We start from the raw sequence: 15341 nt of genomic DNA on the forward strand, positions 1-15341 counted from the left end.
TAAGAGTCAGAGGCTTACTCCGTGTGTGGTGGGTGGGAACAGAGGTTTACTACTTAGTATGCAAGACTTGGGCAAGCCACTGAACCACTGAATCGGTTTCAGGGGAAAGATGAGGACTCAGTTCTCAGGGTGGACATGAGAATCAAGAGAAAGGGTGTATATGAAGAAGCTTTGACCTATGGCTGGTGCTCCATAAATGCACGTTTTCCTTCTTCCTCTTTTTTTCCAAATTTGCAAACGAAGCTTGAATGGGTGGTCTGGACCTTTTGGTCCCGTGAGACCTCCTTTCCTTGGGGCAAAGGTGGTGGTTCCATGATGATGGTGGGAAGGGATGAGGGCTGGCCAGGACACGTGGGCTGCTCTGCCACCTGCTGGCCAGACCCACCTCGCCCATTGTCCTGTCACCGGTCCTTCCCTGAGGCAGACAGATGAACAAGATGAGCTTGTTCCTCCTCTTTGACACTCTTAGGTTGCATGCAGACTCTGAGGTTGGCAGAAAGAGGTAAAGATCTGGGGGCTGGGACAGGAAAGCCCATTCCTCCTCCTGTGGAGCACCAGAAGTGGGGATGACAAGGACATATCCAGACCCAAACGGGATACATGGCAGCCTGCAGGAAATGCAGGCGGGGCAGGGGAGGGTGCCAGAGAGAAGATCTTATGTATGGCAGAGGCCAAGACCTCCTGGGATGAACGCCTCTGCCACTGGCCATGCAGGAGCCCCGAGCCCTCAAGTAGTGGCGTGAGTCAAGGGCTACTGAGCCCTGTCCAATCACTCCTCAGCCCTCTCCAAGCCTTGCCCCATATCCCGGGATGCCAGCATGGTGGATCCTGCTGATCTGCCTCTTCAGAGCCTCTAACTGTTGCATTTTGCTAAAGTCCATGCCCAGACCAGAAAGTCAGGTACACCTGGGTTCAAAAACCTTAATTTTGCCTCTGTGTGCTGTTTGACCTAACAAACCGTTCTGTCAGCCGCATCTTCATCACCTGCAAATGTGAGGGGTTGGCGAGGACATGGGGACACAGAAGCCCTCATACAGTGCTGGTGGGAATGAGATGGTACAGCCATGTAGGAAAACAGGTTAGCAGTTTCTTAAAGAGTTAAACATAAAACTACAGCGCGATCCAGCAACTGCACTCTTAGGTATCTCCCCAAGAGAAATAAAAACACATGTCCCCCACGAAGACTTACATATGGATGTTCTTCACAGCATTGTTTATGAGTCAAAAAATTGAAACAATCCAAATGTCCACTGACTTGTAAGTGAAAAACAAAATGTGGTCAGAGAGTAGCATGCTATTCAGCTCTGAAAAGGACCAAAGTGACCTGGGGCAGTGGCTCACACCTGTAAACACATGAGGACACCAAGGCGGGCGGATCACTTGAGCCCAGGAGTTCAAGACCAGCCAGGGCAACATAGTGAGACCCCATCTCTTCAAAAAATAAAAATTAGCAGGGCATGGTGGTGTGTGCCTGTATTCCCAGCTACTTGGGAGGCTGAGGTGGGAGGATCGTTTGAGTGTGGGAGGTCAAGGCTGCAGTGAGCCATGATCGCACCACTGCACTCCAGCCTGGGCAACAGAGTGAGACTCTGACTCAAAAAAAAAAAAAAATCAAATTAAATAATAAATTAAAAATAGATAAAAAAGGAATAAAGTACGGATAGAGGCTACAACATGGATGAAACTCAAAAACATGTTCAATGAAAGAAGCCAGGTACGAAAAAGGAAAGGCAGAAAAGATAGTAGCAGATTAGTGGTTGCCCCAGGCTAGAGGTGGGAGTGGGGAGTGACCATGGAATAAGCACAGGAGATCTTTTTGGGGTGATGGCAATGTCCCAACATTGGATTGTGGGGATGTTTTGCAACTCCGTAAACTTGCTAAAAATAATCAAATTGTGCACTTAAAATGGGTAAATTTCATGGCATATAAGTTATAGCTCAATAAAGCTACTTAAGAAAAACACAGAGGGCCGGGCATGGTGGCTCATGCCTATAATCCTAGCACTTTGGGAGGCTGAAGCGAGCAGATCGCTTGAGGCCAGGAGTTAAAGACCAGCCTCAGCAACATGGTGAAACCCTGTCTCTACTAAAAATACAAAAATTTGCTGGTCATGGTGGTGCACACCTGTAATCCCAACTACTTGGGAAGTTGAGGCATGAGAATTGCTTGAACCTGGGAGGTGGAGGTTGCAGTGAGCTGAGATCACACCGCTGCCCTCCAGCCTGGGTGATAGAGCAAGACTCTGTCAAAAATATATATATAGAGAGAGAATGTTGACCCCCCACAAAGTGGTGCAAGGGTCCTGTGCAATGGCCCTCAGAGCATGCCCAGGGCCTGGCATCCAGTTGCCGCTCAGTGGTTATTACTTCTCTTCCCTCCCCTGGCGCAGATTCCTCCTAGGCCTGGACCAGAGAAAAGGTGACTTTCACCTCTAGAAGCTCACGCTCCTCTGTATGCACCTGTTCACCCAGGTTGCCAAGAAGAGCAGAGGTGAGTCTTGGGATCTCCTAGCCAAACGTTTTAACTTGAGCATTTATAATCTCTCTCTTTTTTCTTTCTTTCTTTCCTTTTTTTTTTTTTTTTTGACATGGAGTCTCACTCACTATATTGACCAGCCTGGAGTGCAGTGGTGCTATCTCGGCTCACTGCAACCTCCACCTCCTGGTTTCAAGCAATTCTCCTGTCTCAGCCTCCCGAGTAGCTGGGACTACAGTCATGTACCACCATGCCTGGCTAATTTTTTTGTATTTTTTGGTGGAGACAGGGTTTCACTGTGTTGGCCAGGCTGGTCTCGAACTCCTGGCCTCAAGTGATCAGCCTGCCTTGGCCTCCCAAAGTGCTGGGATGACAGGCGTGAGCCGCCATGCCCAGCCACTATAATCTCTTTTTTTGTTTTTGAGACAAAGTCTCACTCTGTCGCCCGGGCTAGAATGCAGTGGCACGATCTTGGCTCACTGCAACCTCTGCCTCCTGGGTTCAAGTAACTCTCCCGCCTCAGCCTTCTGAGTAGCTGGGATTACAGGCGCGTGCCACCATGCCTGGCTAATTTTTGTATTTTTAGTAGAGATGGGGTTTTGCCATGTTGGCCAGGCTGGTCTCGAACTCCTGACCTCAGGTCATCTGCCTGCCTCGGTCCCCCAAAGTGCTGGTATTACAGGCATGAACCACCGTGCCTGGCCTATAATCTCTTTTTAATGACAAAAATGTGCATACTTGTTCCAAGAAATACAAAACAATTTAGCAGTCTATGACAGAAAAAGTGATAGGCCCTCTTTCTACAAATACACATGCAAGGACTTAGGTTTTATTTTGTTGTTGCAATTGCTTTTTATGAAAAATAAGGTGGCAGAGGGGGGAGGTCATGTTATTAATGTATTAATCACCTGTAGCAAACCCAAAATGCTCCTGGGACCAAGTGGGTAGTATATCAGCATCATAGTAAATAATGTATTGTAATACATAATAAATGAATGAAGTGCCCCAGGATTTGCAAGTGAAACCAGAGGCAGTCTTCTTTTCCAGGAAGAAATGAGCTCCCTCTTACTTTCCTTGAGACACATGGACCTTGGAGTCCACCTTTTGTTTCTCTGCTTTTGATAGAGACATGGAACAGTGCAATATTTTTCTTTTCTTTTTTTTTTTTTTTTTTTTTGCCGGGGTCGGCGGGGGACAGGGTCTCACTCTGTCACCCAGGGCTCAAAAGATCCTCCAATCTCAGCCTCCTGAGTAGCTGAGACCATAGGTGTGCAGCACTAAGCCCAGCTAAGTTTTTGTATTTTTGGTAGAGACGGAGGGGTTAGCCATGTTGCCCAGGCTGGTATCAAACTCCCGAGTTCAAATGATCCTCCAGCCTTGGCCTCCCAAAGTGCTAGGATTACAGGCATAAGCCACTGTGCCTGACCATATTTTTGCATTATATGAAAAACTACAGGCCAAGTGCAGTGGCTCACGCTTGTAATCATAGCACTTTGGGAGGCCAAGGCAAGGGGAATTTAGCCAGGTGTGTGAAGTATGTAAAGTAATGTGTATTCTAATTAGATCGATTTAGCCATTCCACAATGTATACATATTTTAAAACAGCATATTGTACACAATAAATGTGTACAATTTTTGTCAATTTAAAAAGTAAAGTTTTTTAAAAAGAAAGAAAAGCTGCAGTGCAAGGGCAATGATAATCGTACCGAATGCAGCCTCAGTATCAAGGCGGCAGCAAGGAGTGGTTGTCATCCAAAGGGGACTGTGGAGGTGGAAGAATTCATACTTCATCCAAATGGGGTGGCCGCTCCTCAACTCTAGGATTTGGTACCCAGTAGGAATGGAGACCAAAAGTTACCAGAAATCTGGGTGTGTTTTAAATAAATTTAATAATTTTAATTTAATTTTTTTTGAGACAAAGTCTTGCTCTGTTGCCCAAGCTGGAGTGCGGAGGCGTGATCACAGGTCATTGGAGCTCCCAATTCCTGGGCTCAAATGATCCTGCCACCTTAGCCTCCTAAATAACTGGGACCATAGGTGCATGCCACCATTCCCAGCTAATTTTTTTTTTTTTTTTTTTTTAATTTTAGTAGAGACAAGGTCTTGCTATGTTGCCCAGGCTGGTCTTGAACTCCTAGTCTCAAGCAATCTTCCTACCTTGGCCTCCCAAAGTGTTGGGATTATAGGTGTGAGTCACTGCATCCAGTCAAATGTATGTTTTAAATCATATGACTCAAATCAAACCTAGCCATTAGCCAAATCATCCATCTTTAATGTTAGCATGCCTGCCCTATTGTGTGCATGCTGTGTGGCTGTGTCGTACTGCACGGTTGGGCCCTATCATAATTGACTCTGCCACTCTCCACTGAAGGATGCTCAAGTGATATCCAGCCTCCAGCTCTCTTTTTACGTTTAGATTATTAGAAGGAGGTTTACCGGATCAAGGGAAAAGAGTGTTTAAAATCTTGATGGACATTTTGGACAGATTTCTTCACCTAATTTCTCCTCTCTCATCAGCTACATGGTTCTGTCTTTTTCCTGTTTCTTCTTCCATGGAGCCTGTGCTTTTGTGTCAGGTCATCTCACATCCTTCTTGGAAGGGGGGAATGAGGCATGGGAAGGGAAGGAAGGTTCATAGATCTGCAAGGTCAGTCTCCTATTAGCCCAGCTGTTTCCTGACAGGGACAAGAGCCCTGGCCCTGGAGGACCCCTTGTCACTCTTGGGAAGGGTGACAAGGCCTCCTAGCCAGCTGCGTGACCCAGCCCTTTCTCTGCACAAGCTCAGCTGAGCCAGCAGGGCCTGTCTGAGCCCCTAGACCAACTGGAAGAGGAGATCCTGGTGGGAAAGGGGCTGCCCCTGGCCTCACTGAGGCCCCCATCATCTCTTGCTTACTGCTTACTGAGCCCCTGCCATGTGCCATGTCATTCTTTGACCATCACCACTGTCACCTCCCAAAAGAGTTGAGTGGCAGAGCTGGCATCCAAACCCCCACAGTTCCATACCCAAGTCTGCTCTGTTCCCATGGGGGTGCTGCCTCTCATGGTGAACTTCAAGGAAGACCCCGGCACCACATCTCCCATTTCCTCTGGGAAAGGACTATCATGTCTCCCGCCAAGTCCTGTGCCAGACTCAGGCTGGGTGATCTTGGGCAGCCATGACCTCCAGCCACCAGCCTTTTCCCACCTTCCTGAGGCTCCCAGAGTGACCTTGCTAAACCCAGGTCTGACCTGCTCAAAAGCCCCCAACAACTCTCATTGACCACAGGGAGATGTCTATACCATGGCTTCTAAGGCAGGCCCTCCCCAAGGGGCTCGCTTACCTTTCCCAGCCTCAACACACACCTTTCCTTAGAGCCAACCTGAACTGCTCCCAGTTCCCTTTGGTTTCCCGCCTCTGTGTCTTTGCCCGTGCTGTGACTCTGCTGCAATGCCCTTCCCTCCTCACACGTCCATACTTTACCGCCCTTCAAGGACTATCCGTTGCCTCCTCACTAAAGACTTCCATCCTTGAGCCTAATGGAGGATGGGGTCATGGTCGGGGCTGCTTCTTCCACCAGCTTGGAGCTCTGGAAGTCAGGTTCCCTCCTCTCTGAGTCCTGGCTACCAGCAGCAACCTGGCCCCGAGCAGAGGCCAGGGCCCTCTTCTTTGGGAAGAACGAGCTGACCTCTGCCCAACCCTAGTCCCAGGAGGGCTGGAGACCCAGTGACTGTGTCTGGAGGACCCAGGCCTTCATCTCTCCCCCACCTCACCCTTGCCCCCCAGGGTGGCCAATGAGGAGGCAGGACACGTTGTGCTTAAGCACAGAGACAGGCTCACAGAGCAGGTATCTCCTCCAGCGGGACACATCAGCCTGCTTTCCCATCCTGCACCCCTGAGAGACCTAGGTAGGGCCTGCCCTGCTCAGTGTCCTTCTGACCTGGGCCCACTACAGTTCAGTGGCCTCAGCCTTGGGTGCCAGCTGCCAAGCTCACTCCCGCCCTTGAGAGCTGAAAGAAGGGAAGACAGATGCGTCTCCTACCCTGGGTTGCACAATCCTCCCCCATCTTCTCACGTCCATGTGTTCCCACTTGTGGGCTCTGCTCACACTGTGTCCTCTGCCAATATCCCTCTCTATAGAAGAAGGAGAAGTCTCTGGACAATGACTTAGAAGGGCTGGGCCTGGGTTTTAGCTACTGGCAAGGTGTGCCAAATGCAGGACAGAACAGTCAGAAAGGGTTGCCCACAGCTGTTGAGCCTTGGACACTGGCCCTGCGACCCTGACCACATGCATGAGGCTGGAGCTGCAAGCCCTGGCCAGAGGCACGTAAGGTTGTCTGCGGGAGCACTGCTCAGTGGGAGTGCTCCCTGTAGGTGGTGACAGACAATTAGAGCCTCTCTGTTGCAGAGTTTGGAAGTGACTTGCAGAGATCAGGATAGCCAAGCTGAGATAATGGGGTGGTGGAAGTCACAGCATAGTGAGTGCAGTGCACAGAAGCAGGTGGTGGCAGCAAGGCAGGGAGGAGCTGAATTGCAACAATGCTGGTTGTCACCTGAGCAGGGGGCCAGGAAGGTCCATTCTTCCCATTCCCTGCTACCTCTTTCTTTTTTCTTTTATTTTCTTTCCTATTACTATTACTATTTTTTTTTTTTTTTGAGACAGAGTCTTGCTCTGTCGCCAGGTTGGAGTGCTGCGGCACGATCTTGGTTCACTGCAACCCCTGCCTCCTGGGTTTAAGCGATTCCCCTGCCTCAGCCTCCCGAGTAGCTGGGACTACAGGCGTGCACCACCATGCCCAGCTAATTTTTTTGTATTTTAGTAGAGACAGGGTATCACCATGTTGGCCAGGCTGGTCTTGATCTCCTGACCTCGTGATCTGCCCACCTCAGCCTCCCAAAGTGGTGGGATTACAGGCGTGAGCCACCACTCCCGACCTCCTCCTAGCCTCTTTCTAAGCTTCTTTTCTTCCCTGCCTTTCCTCACAATAACCCACATCTCCTGAAGCCATCTGAACTCATCTCCTAACCTCCCTCTCTCCCTGGGTTTCTCCTAAAAGGAAAGAACCTGAAGCAACAAAGATACAATCAGGCAAATAGACAATATCCACTGTCTGGAAGGTGCAGTGCAGTGCAGAACATGAACTGGTACAACTTTCTTGGGGACAACTGGCAATATATATCCAAAGGTTTAAAACAGAAACATCCTTGCACTTAGCAATCATACTTTCCGGAAGTTACTCAAGGGAAGCAATCATAGACATGTACAGCGAGAATGTGGAGATGGATATCTGTACAGCTCCGTATCTATTAGCAAAGCCATTGGAAACAACCCAAATGTCCAACAGGGGACTGGTCTCCTATTCGGTTCATTATGGTAGAGCCATATCATGGATTCCTATGCAGTCATTAAAATAAAGTACTAAAAGAATATTTAATGACATGTGGAAATGTTCACAGTATAACATTGAGTGAAAAGAGGACCAAAAAATGTGCATACGGAAATGCATAGACCACACTGAAAAGATCTGTGTTAACGTATTAGTATTAAAAGGCTTAGCACATTGTAGGTATTCAAGGCATCTCTCTCTCCCCTTCGTACCTAGACTCTGAGCTTCTGATGCAAGCACTGACCTTGCAATAAGTGTTTGCTGAAAGAATAAATCACATTAAACATGTGATGCTTCTAGCTGCATCAGGAATACAGGCAGAGACCTCAGCCAGGTGGGTCATCTTGGGAAGGTGGGGCAGGGAGTTCCCACACGCAGCATATCAGAGGTAGATGGTCCTTTTACAGATGAGAAAACTGAGTCCCAGAGTGGGCAGGGATGGCCAAGGTCATGGCAGAGTTAGGGGCAGAGTTGGGACTAGGCCTCAGTTGGTTCCGGCAGCTGCCTCATGTCAGTAGCTGGCAGGCTGTTCAGTGAATGGAAGCTTGGGAGTCCAAAATCTACTCTCCCCTGGATGGTGCGGGGGTGGAGAGTGTGCCCCAGTCCCCTGACTCTGCCACATTCTGGGCAGCTCAGAACCAAGCATGAGGGAGGGATATGAGAGGGCCCAGGTCTGCTGTGGCACCTCTCAGCCTGCCTCTCTGAAGGTGGTTTCCTGTGGGTAGGAGGGACTTAGGAAATCAGGATGATTGCCAGTCCTTAACATAGTCCTCATCTCCCCTTTGTGCCCCATCAACAGGGGTGCAACTATCAGCTCTGTCCCAAACTAAGATCACTGCTGCACTATCAGCCAAGAATGAGGCCAGGACACAATCAAGGTCTCTGTTGCCCAGCAAGGCATCCAGATCCCAGCAGCAGCTGACTCCAAAAGGCAACCAATGACTAGATCCAGAGCACAGTGGAGACCCCAGAAAGCTCACAGCCTGCTGCCAAGGCAGCACCACCAGCACACTGCCCGCCCACCAAGTGCCAAGTCAGCTGAGAGCCGGGGGTGGGCTTTCCCAGGCAAGGCTGGTACTCTCTGCCACCTCCCTCTCCCTCTCCCCCTTCCTCCCTCTGCCACTTGTCTTGGCCTGACCCTGGCTTGTATCTTATCCATCCACCCTTTATGCTGGGGGCCACTGGGCAGGCAGGGAGCTGTGTTCTCTGGGGTTCTGGAATAAAGGCGTCTAAAGAGCAAAGGCAGTCACTCAATTAGCCGGGAAGGAGAACAACGCAACAGGAGAGAGCAGGAGGCTGGGGCTGTTTTCTGTGGTCTGTGGGAAAGGCTGCAGGAAAGTAGCTTATTGTGCAGATGGAGGAATAACTGGTCCTGAGGAAGAGGTGGATCTCAGACCTAGAACAGATCTCTCTCCGAGAATGGTCCTGCAGGGCACCGACCCCAAAGGCCTTCCTCCAAAGGCCAGGCAGAGACCAGCCCCAGGAGGGGCCCTCTCTCCAACACGGGACCCTGAGCTGAGGGCCAGCCCAGTGCAAGACACTCTTGGGGATACAGAAGAGGAAGAGGCCACATTGGGCCCAGGACATGCAGAGAGATGAGGACAAGACCTATCACAGAAGGGTCTGTCAGCTGTTCGGTAGTTCCTCTGTGCCCGAGGGGAGAGGGTCCCTGCAGCTGCCACTCCCAGCCTTCTCAACGGGGACTCAAGAGCTCTGAGTTCTGGCCACCACAGCAGAGTAACCCTGGGCAGACCCCTGGTCTCCCTGGGCCTCAGTTTCCCCATCTGAATTACAATTGGGGTGGACAAGATATTCTCTATACGCTCCTCCATGGTCATTATTTTAGCTTTTTAATCCTGCCTCTAGGATTCCACTTGTCCAGGCCTGGACCACCAGGGTAAGGGACCCAAGATGGGCTTTACCTGCCCCTGTAAAGGTGAGCACGCTCAGGAGACGTGCAGGAGACCTCAGGCTGGGTTTCCATCCACTGGAGAGAAGCCAGGTCTGAGCAAGAAGTCGGGCATCCCAGCCAGAAGCCCTGGGCTGACCTGCCCCAGACCTGTTCCACATGGCAGGGTCCCAGGAGGGGACACCCAGGCAGTGTCTGAGGCTGTCCAGGCAGGGGCTGGGTGGGTGCCTTGACCCCTGCGGAAAATGTTTCTCTAAGGACCCCCAGAGATTCCACTCGTTTCGGCTGGCAGGGCCAGGATTACCTGTTTCCATATCACGGAGAAGGAATCACCGGCATTCATTTCCTCTGAGCCTTGGAAAGCTTTCCTGCTGGCCCCCACTCCCACCCCCATCAGAGGCTGCCGGGACAGGTAGGTCCTCTGCCTTCCACTATCCCAATGGCCTCCTCCTGCTACCCGGCCTCAAACTGTGAGCTTCTTGAGGACAAGGGTTGTATCGGGCTTCTTTCCAGCTCCCTAGCTCATAGCTCCAGCCTGAAACACCACCCCTTGCGACGTTTGAGAAGGGTGGGAGTGACAAACCGAGGGAGGCCCAGCAAATCCCTTGACCCACAAAGGGCTTCACTGGACTGGAGACAAGTGGGGCTGAGCACCTAGCTTCCCAATCTCAAAATCTCCTTAGTGCATGTGGGAGTTTCCTAGGGAGAAAGCGGGTGGGGAGCCAGCCCTGGCCAGCACCTCCAGTAGTTTCATCCCCAGCAACTGCTCACCCCGGGTGCCCTTCCCTCTCTTTGGTCTTGATGCTGCCCTTCTCCAGCTGGGCTTCATGCTTAATATAGAGAGGCCTAGCAAGTAAAAAGTAATGTGTCTCCAGGGCCCAGCACAAGGCTGCCTTTGTGTGAAGGTCAGATTCCAGTGTCTCTGTGGCCGGACTTTGTGCAGCTGCTCCCTGTGAGTACAGCCATCAGGGCAGCTCAGAGCTCAGCCTGGGGACCAGAGCTCAGGACTTCAAACTTTTTGGGAGCTCAAAGAGATCTGGGAGCCTCCGAGGGCTCCAGAGTGAACCCTGATTCCTGTGTACAAGACTCCAAGAGCTCCCCAGAGGGGCTGCCAGGGGCTGCAGTTAGATGGAAGGGAGGCAGGGGCTGGCCAGACCTGGGAGGGCCAGACCTGGAAGACCAGACTGTGTGATGCCATCTAGGTCCCAAAGAGGCAGTGTGGCCAGTTAAGAGTTCTGCTTCTTACCGGTTGTGTGACTCTGAGAAAATCACTAACCCTCTCTGAGCTCCATTTCCTCTACCAAATGGGAATGATACATATGCTTTCCCTGCTGCTGATATGAAGATAAAATGAAAGAATACAAGAAAGTCTCTTAGCACAGGACTTGGATCTTCTTATTCAGGGCACAACTGTGTGGGGAAGGAGGACTTTCAGCTCTCCTAATCCCACGAATCCCTCCTCCCCAACAGTCTTTGATAGGGATAGCTGCCTTTTCTCAATCTTATCAAAAGTGCTTTGTCAAAGGGCAGCTTCAAGACCCCTCCCAATCTGTGCCCAAGACCCCTCCCAATCTGTGCCCAATCCCCCTTCTTGCACAGAGACTAGCGCCCAGGGCTCCCAAGCTTCTGGGGAGTCAATGAGAAAGAGTCCAAGCTCCGCTCCAGGCCTGGCACGCGGTGGACACTCCATCCATGAGAAACTGGAACTCATCCACACTCTAGCGCAAAGGCTCCTCCTCCACCCCCAAGGACACCAGAGCTGCAGGAGAGGGTGCTGGGCAGAGCATGGCCCCCGAGCCAGGTCTGTGGGAGCCCATGATGCCTGCTCAGCACTGCCCTGGGAAGCACCTGGGATCCCTCGGTGGCCTCCGCTCTGGGTGCCTGCTGACAACCATGGTTCCTTCTTAGCCCCTCCCAAACCGCCCCTTTCTCCTTGTCACCAGCCCTGGAAGCTGAACTCCCAAAGGCAGAGCACTCAGTCCAGACCTCTAGGCCTAGAGGGAGCTTGCGGTTCTGAGGACAGCTGGAGGTCCTTCTAATGCAGGAGGCCCACTTTGGCCCCACAGCTCCCAGAGAGCAGCCCTCCTTCCTCAGCCTGTCCCTGCCCTTTACAGAGGACCTGTCTGCCCTCAGACTGGGGGTTCTTTGAGGGCAGGAAAGAAGATTGTCCATCTCAGTCTCCCTCACAGCCCAGCACACAGGATGGAGGATCCTGGGGCATGTCTACCTTGGCCGTCCCTGTCAGCTTCCCAAATTCCTGATACACTAGATCGTGATGGCCTTGTCGCCTCCCCTGCAGTTGCCCACCCAGGCCCTGCCTCGCCATTAAACTCAGGGCCTTCTCCCTGCCCCCCATCTGGCCTCTGGCTGCTCAGATGCCTCTACTCCAGCCCTGTCTGAAGGCACCCTCTCTGGGACTCCCTCCCTGCTTGTTTAAAACCTGCCCATGCTGCGTGTCTGCTGCTGCAAGGCTGTCAGACGATAGCCATTCAGATGAAGGCATTGAGGCCCACAGGGCTGGGGATTATGTGTTTCTCCCTGGGGATGCCAGATGCTTTTCTGGGGCTCCAAGGGACACGGAGCCTCCCCCACGCTGGCTCTCTTCCTGCCCCTTGAATTGCAGGAATGCCAGTGCCATCACTCATGCTCAGGACTTGCTGAGCTCCAGGGTTTTTCTGTGGCCCAGGCCCCTGGTGCCAACACCTGCTCTTTGAGCACCCCAGAGAAGGGATTATAAAGTCTGGGGTGTCTGAGCCTAAGCGAGCTGGTGGGACCTGCTCCACGTGGCTCAGCAAGTCAGCGAGATGCCTTGGAATCCTGGGAGGATGAGCGTGGGAGGCTCCCTGGACCCAGCTGGCCCTGTTCCTGATCTCTCCCCGGTGTCTTTCAAACCATTCTCAGAAACCAGTTGATCCTCTTCTTGGCCCAGTCCCTTCTCCTTTATCTCTGAGGCGAGGGTGGGGGGCATGAGAGGAAACACCCACCCCCACAGTTCAGGCCAGATCCCTGCCAAAGCCACCCAAGACACTCGGCCTGGGAGAGGGGCAGCTGACCCGGCGGCACTGACCCTCTGTGCTGGGTACCTATTGTTTTCTTTTTGTTTTTAAATTTCTGTTGTTGTCACAATGTTGTTGTGCAGCCAATAAAAGTGCACAAAAGCTGTATTATTGTTATCATTTTGATGACTCTTCAGAGTCAGAGTAAATAACTCTGCCTTCCTTAAAGCACAATTATTTGATGGTGAAGATCAAGAAAATAATATGTAATGTTTCAAGCCTCCAAAACAAACCTTTCTAGTCTGCACCTGTCGGCCTGCCCCTTGCCCCAGTTAACCAGGCCAAAAATCCCAAGGCATTGCTTATCTGGGCTTTCTCCTGTCCCTCAGCAACCCTGTGCTAGAGATCCAAGTTCCCAAGGCCTGGCCCCAGATGATGTCCTACCCGTCTCCATCTCTGGCCTCTCTTCTTCCCAACTTTCTTGAAGAAGAAATCTCCCCACCCCCCACCCCCATTCCTTTCCATCACGCCTGGCCCTGATGGTGGCCATGAAGGAAGGGGCTTGGTGGAGTCCCTGGGAGCGTGGAGACCAGCAAGATCCCCAGCTGCCCCTTCCCACGGTTCTGTGTGGTGGTCCCCCACACCACCCACCCCTCCAACATACCCAGCACAGTGCAGTTTCCCGCCCTGCCCCGCCCGGCAACCCCCAGCTGGCTTACCTGGAGCATCCCACTGGGCATTATTCACCTTCTCTGGCACTGAGAGCTTGAGAGCATGGTTCAGGGACTCTTTGGAGAGTGGCTGCCTGTCAGTCAGTGAGCTGGGGTGGTGAGGGGACCAGGAAAAACATTCATTAGAACGTGGGGGACTGGCCTGGGCTCAGGGACTCTGGCCTGGCACACATCTCAGCACACCCAGGGGGACACTGGCACCTCTGTCTCCCACAAATGCTGGGGCCATCCACAGAGGAGACCCCAGTGGGTCAGGGGACAAGACCCCAGTGGTTGTAGGGGCTAACCCTGCCCCCACCCAGCCTCCCTGTAGGCTCTGAGGGTTCGGGAGAAAGGGAATTCAAGGCCTTCTGTGCTCTACTTCCTGGTGTGACCCTGGGCAAGTTTATGCCTCTCTCAGGGTCTCAGCGCCCCCATCTGGTTGAGGAAGGGGCTGAGGTCTGCGCTGGAGGATTCTGAACACCACTCCTGGAGAGGGCAGACTTTTGGGGTGGGGCTGCCCCCACCTGTCACTCCCTGGACCCACCAGTCCCCACCCATGGCCAAAAAATCTGAGTGGGGCTGCAGGTGCTCATAGTGCTCTCAGGGGTCCCTATTCCGGCCCCCAGTGAGGGCCTCCCCTCTTCCATGGAGAAGACAGGAACAGGTCCAGGGAGACCTGAGGCCCAGGGATTTGTACCTTCACCCCTGACCCAGATCCCCTTTGCCTCCCAGGCTCAGTGACCCTGGCTAAAGGGTCTACCCTTCTGGCCAGCCCGAGTTTCATGGGTTTCCGGGCTTTCATTATCATTTCAGCCTGACTGCCCTTCAGCATCATTTTTCCTCAGGGCTCACCTGGCCAGACCTCAACCTCCTACATGGCTGAGCAGATGGATTTCAGTACACACTTCAGGACTGCAGCAAGATTACACAACTCCAGAGACATATTTCACGGTCAACAAATATGTAAACAGAATCCACTGGAGTTGTGCAGCATGCAACCTGTGCAGCTGGTCATGGTGTCCTTGAGGGAAGGACCCTGGCTCCAGGGAGTCCTGTCTGTCTGTCAGTCAGGGTGGGGCCAGCCCCGTATCTGCCCAGTTCCCAGGAAGCTGGGCCAATTACCTGCTTCTCACATTCAGCCTTACTCCTTGTCGGCACTGCAGGTTCCGAACAAAACTAAGTTTGTGAACACACCCAGGCCCACCTGGCAGCAGTCTGTTTAAGAACCTGAGATAGGTTTTAAAGTGAAAGATATCAGAAGGTTAGGAAGGGAGGACAATAGGGAGAAAGGGGATGATTGGGGAACCGAGGTGGCGCCGCTCTTGGGATATTTGTGAGCAAGGCCTGGGCCACAGGGCTGGAGCAGCCCTTCCATTGCTATGGCGACCTGCTCCAGGGAGGTTGTGGAAAAACTGAAGAGATGGCAACGCGTGCTTCTGGGGCGAGGTCTCCTGTGCCGGGCAGACAGAGGCGCCTGAATGCTGCAGAACTCGTCCTCCTGACTTTGGATCCTTGGTTACAGCTCTCTGGGATAGCCAGATAGAAGCTGCCTCCACTTTGGGCTGCAATGTTACCAAACGGCCCCTGAGCTCTGGGTTCAGGCAAACGAGGGACACGTACACTGCTAGGCTCAGGGGCCCACACTGTGATCATCTGGGGAAGACTGTGAACTTGGTTGATGTCCCTGCCCCATCTCGGCCTGTGTCCTCAGAAGACGGTGGATAGCACCCCAGGTTAGAGTTAGCAGCTCTAATTAGCCTCTGAGATCACCAGCTGGGCAGCCACCTCCACATCAGCCAGGCAGGAGGCTGTCCTTGGCTGTAATGTCCCACCATCTGAACTGCTTCCTCACAAACAAACCTGTTTTTAAATCCTCCTAATCA

At 52.2% G+C, this 15341-nt stretch overlaps 1 protein-coding gene across 8 annotated transcripts in view; it reads right to left on the reverse strand.

Moving 5' to 3' along the window:
• The window catches only part of ACSBG1 (acyl-CoA synthetase bubblegum family member 1), a 64848-nt gene that overhangs the window by 24780 nt on the left and 24727 nt on the right, over positions 1-15341 (reverse strand). For 4 of the 8 annotated variants that reach the window (XR_013395837.1, XM_015142825.3, XM_077940060.1 and 1 more), the window contains exons 2-3: positions 14581-14685; positions 13465-13565 (exon numbers count right to left, since the gene is read on the reverse strand). Coding sequence is in view for 6 of the 8 variants with exons in the window: in XM_015142825.3 (XP_014998311.3) it covers positions 13465-13565; positions 14581-14685 (206 nt within the window). In the remaining 2 variants the exon portion in view is untranslated. Of the gene's footprint in view, positions 1-10053; positions 10079-13335; positions 13566-14580; positions 14686-15341 lie in introns of those variants that run through there. The other 4 variants (XM_077940057.1, XM_015142826.3, XM_077940058.1 and 1 more) reach the window with 3 other exon arrangements.

This window comes from Macaca mulatta, chromosome 7, assembly GCF_049350105.2.
Source record: "Macaca mulatta isolate MMU2019108-1 chromosome 7, T2T-MMU8v2.0, whole genome shotgun sequence".
NCBI lineage: Eukaryota > Metazoa > Chordata > Mammalia > Primates > Cercopithecidae > Macaca > Macaca mulatta.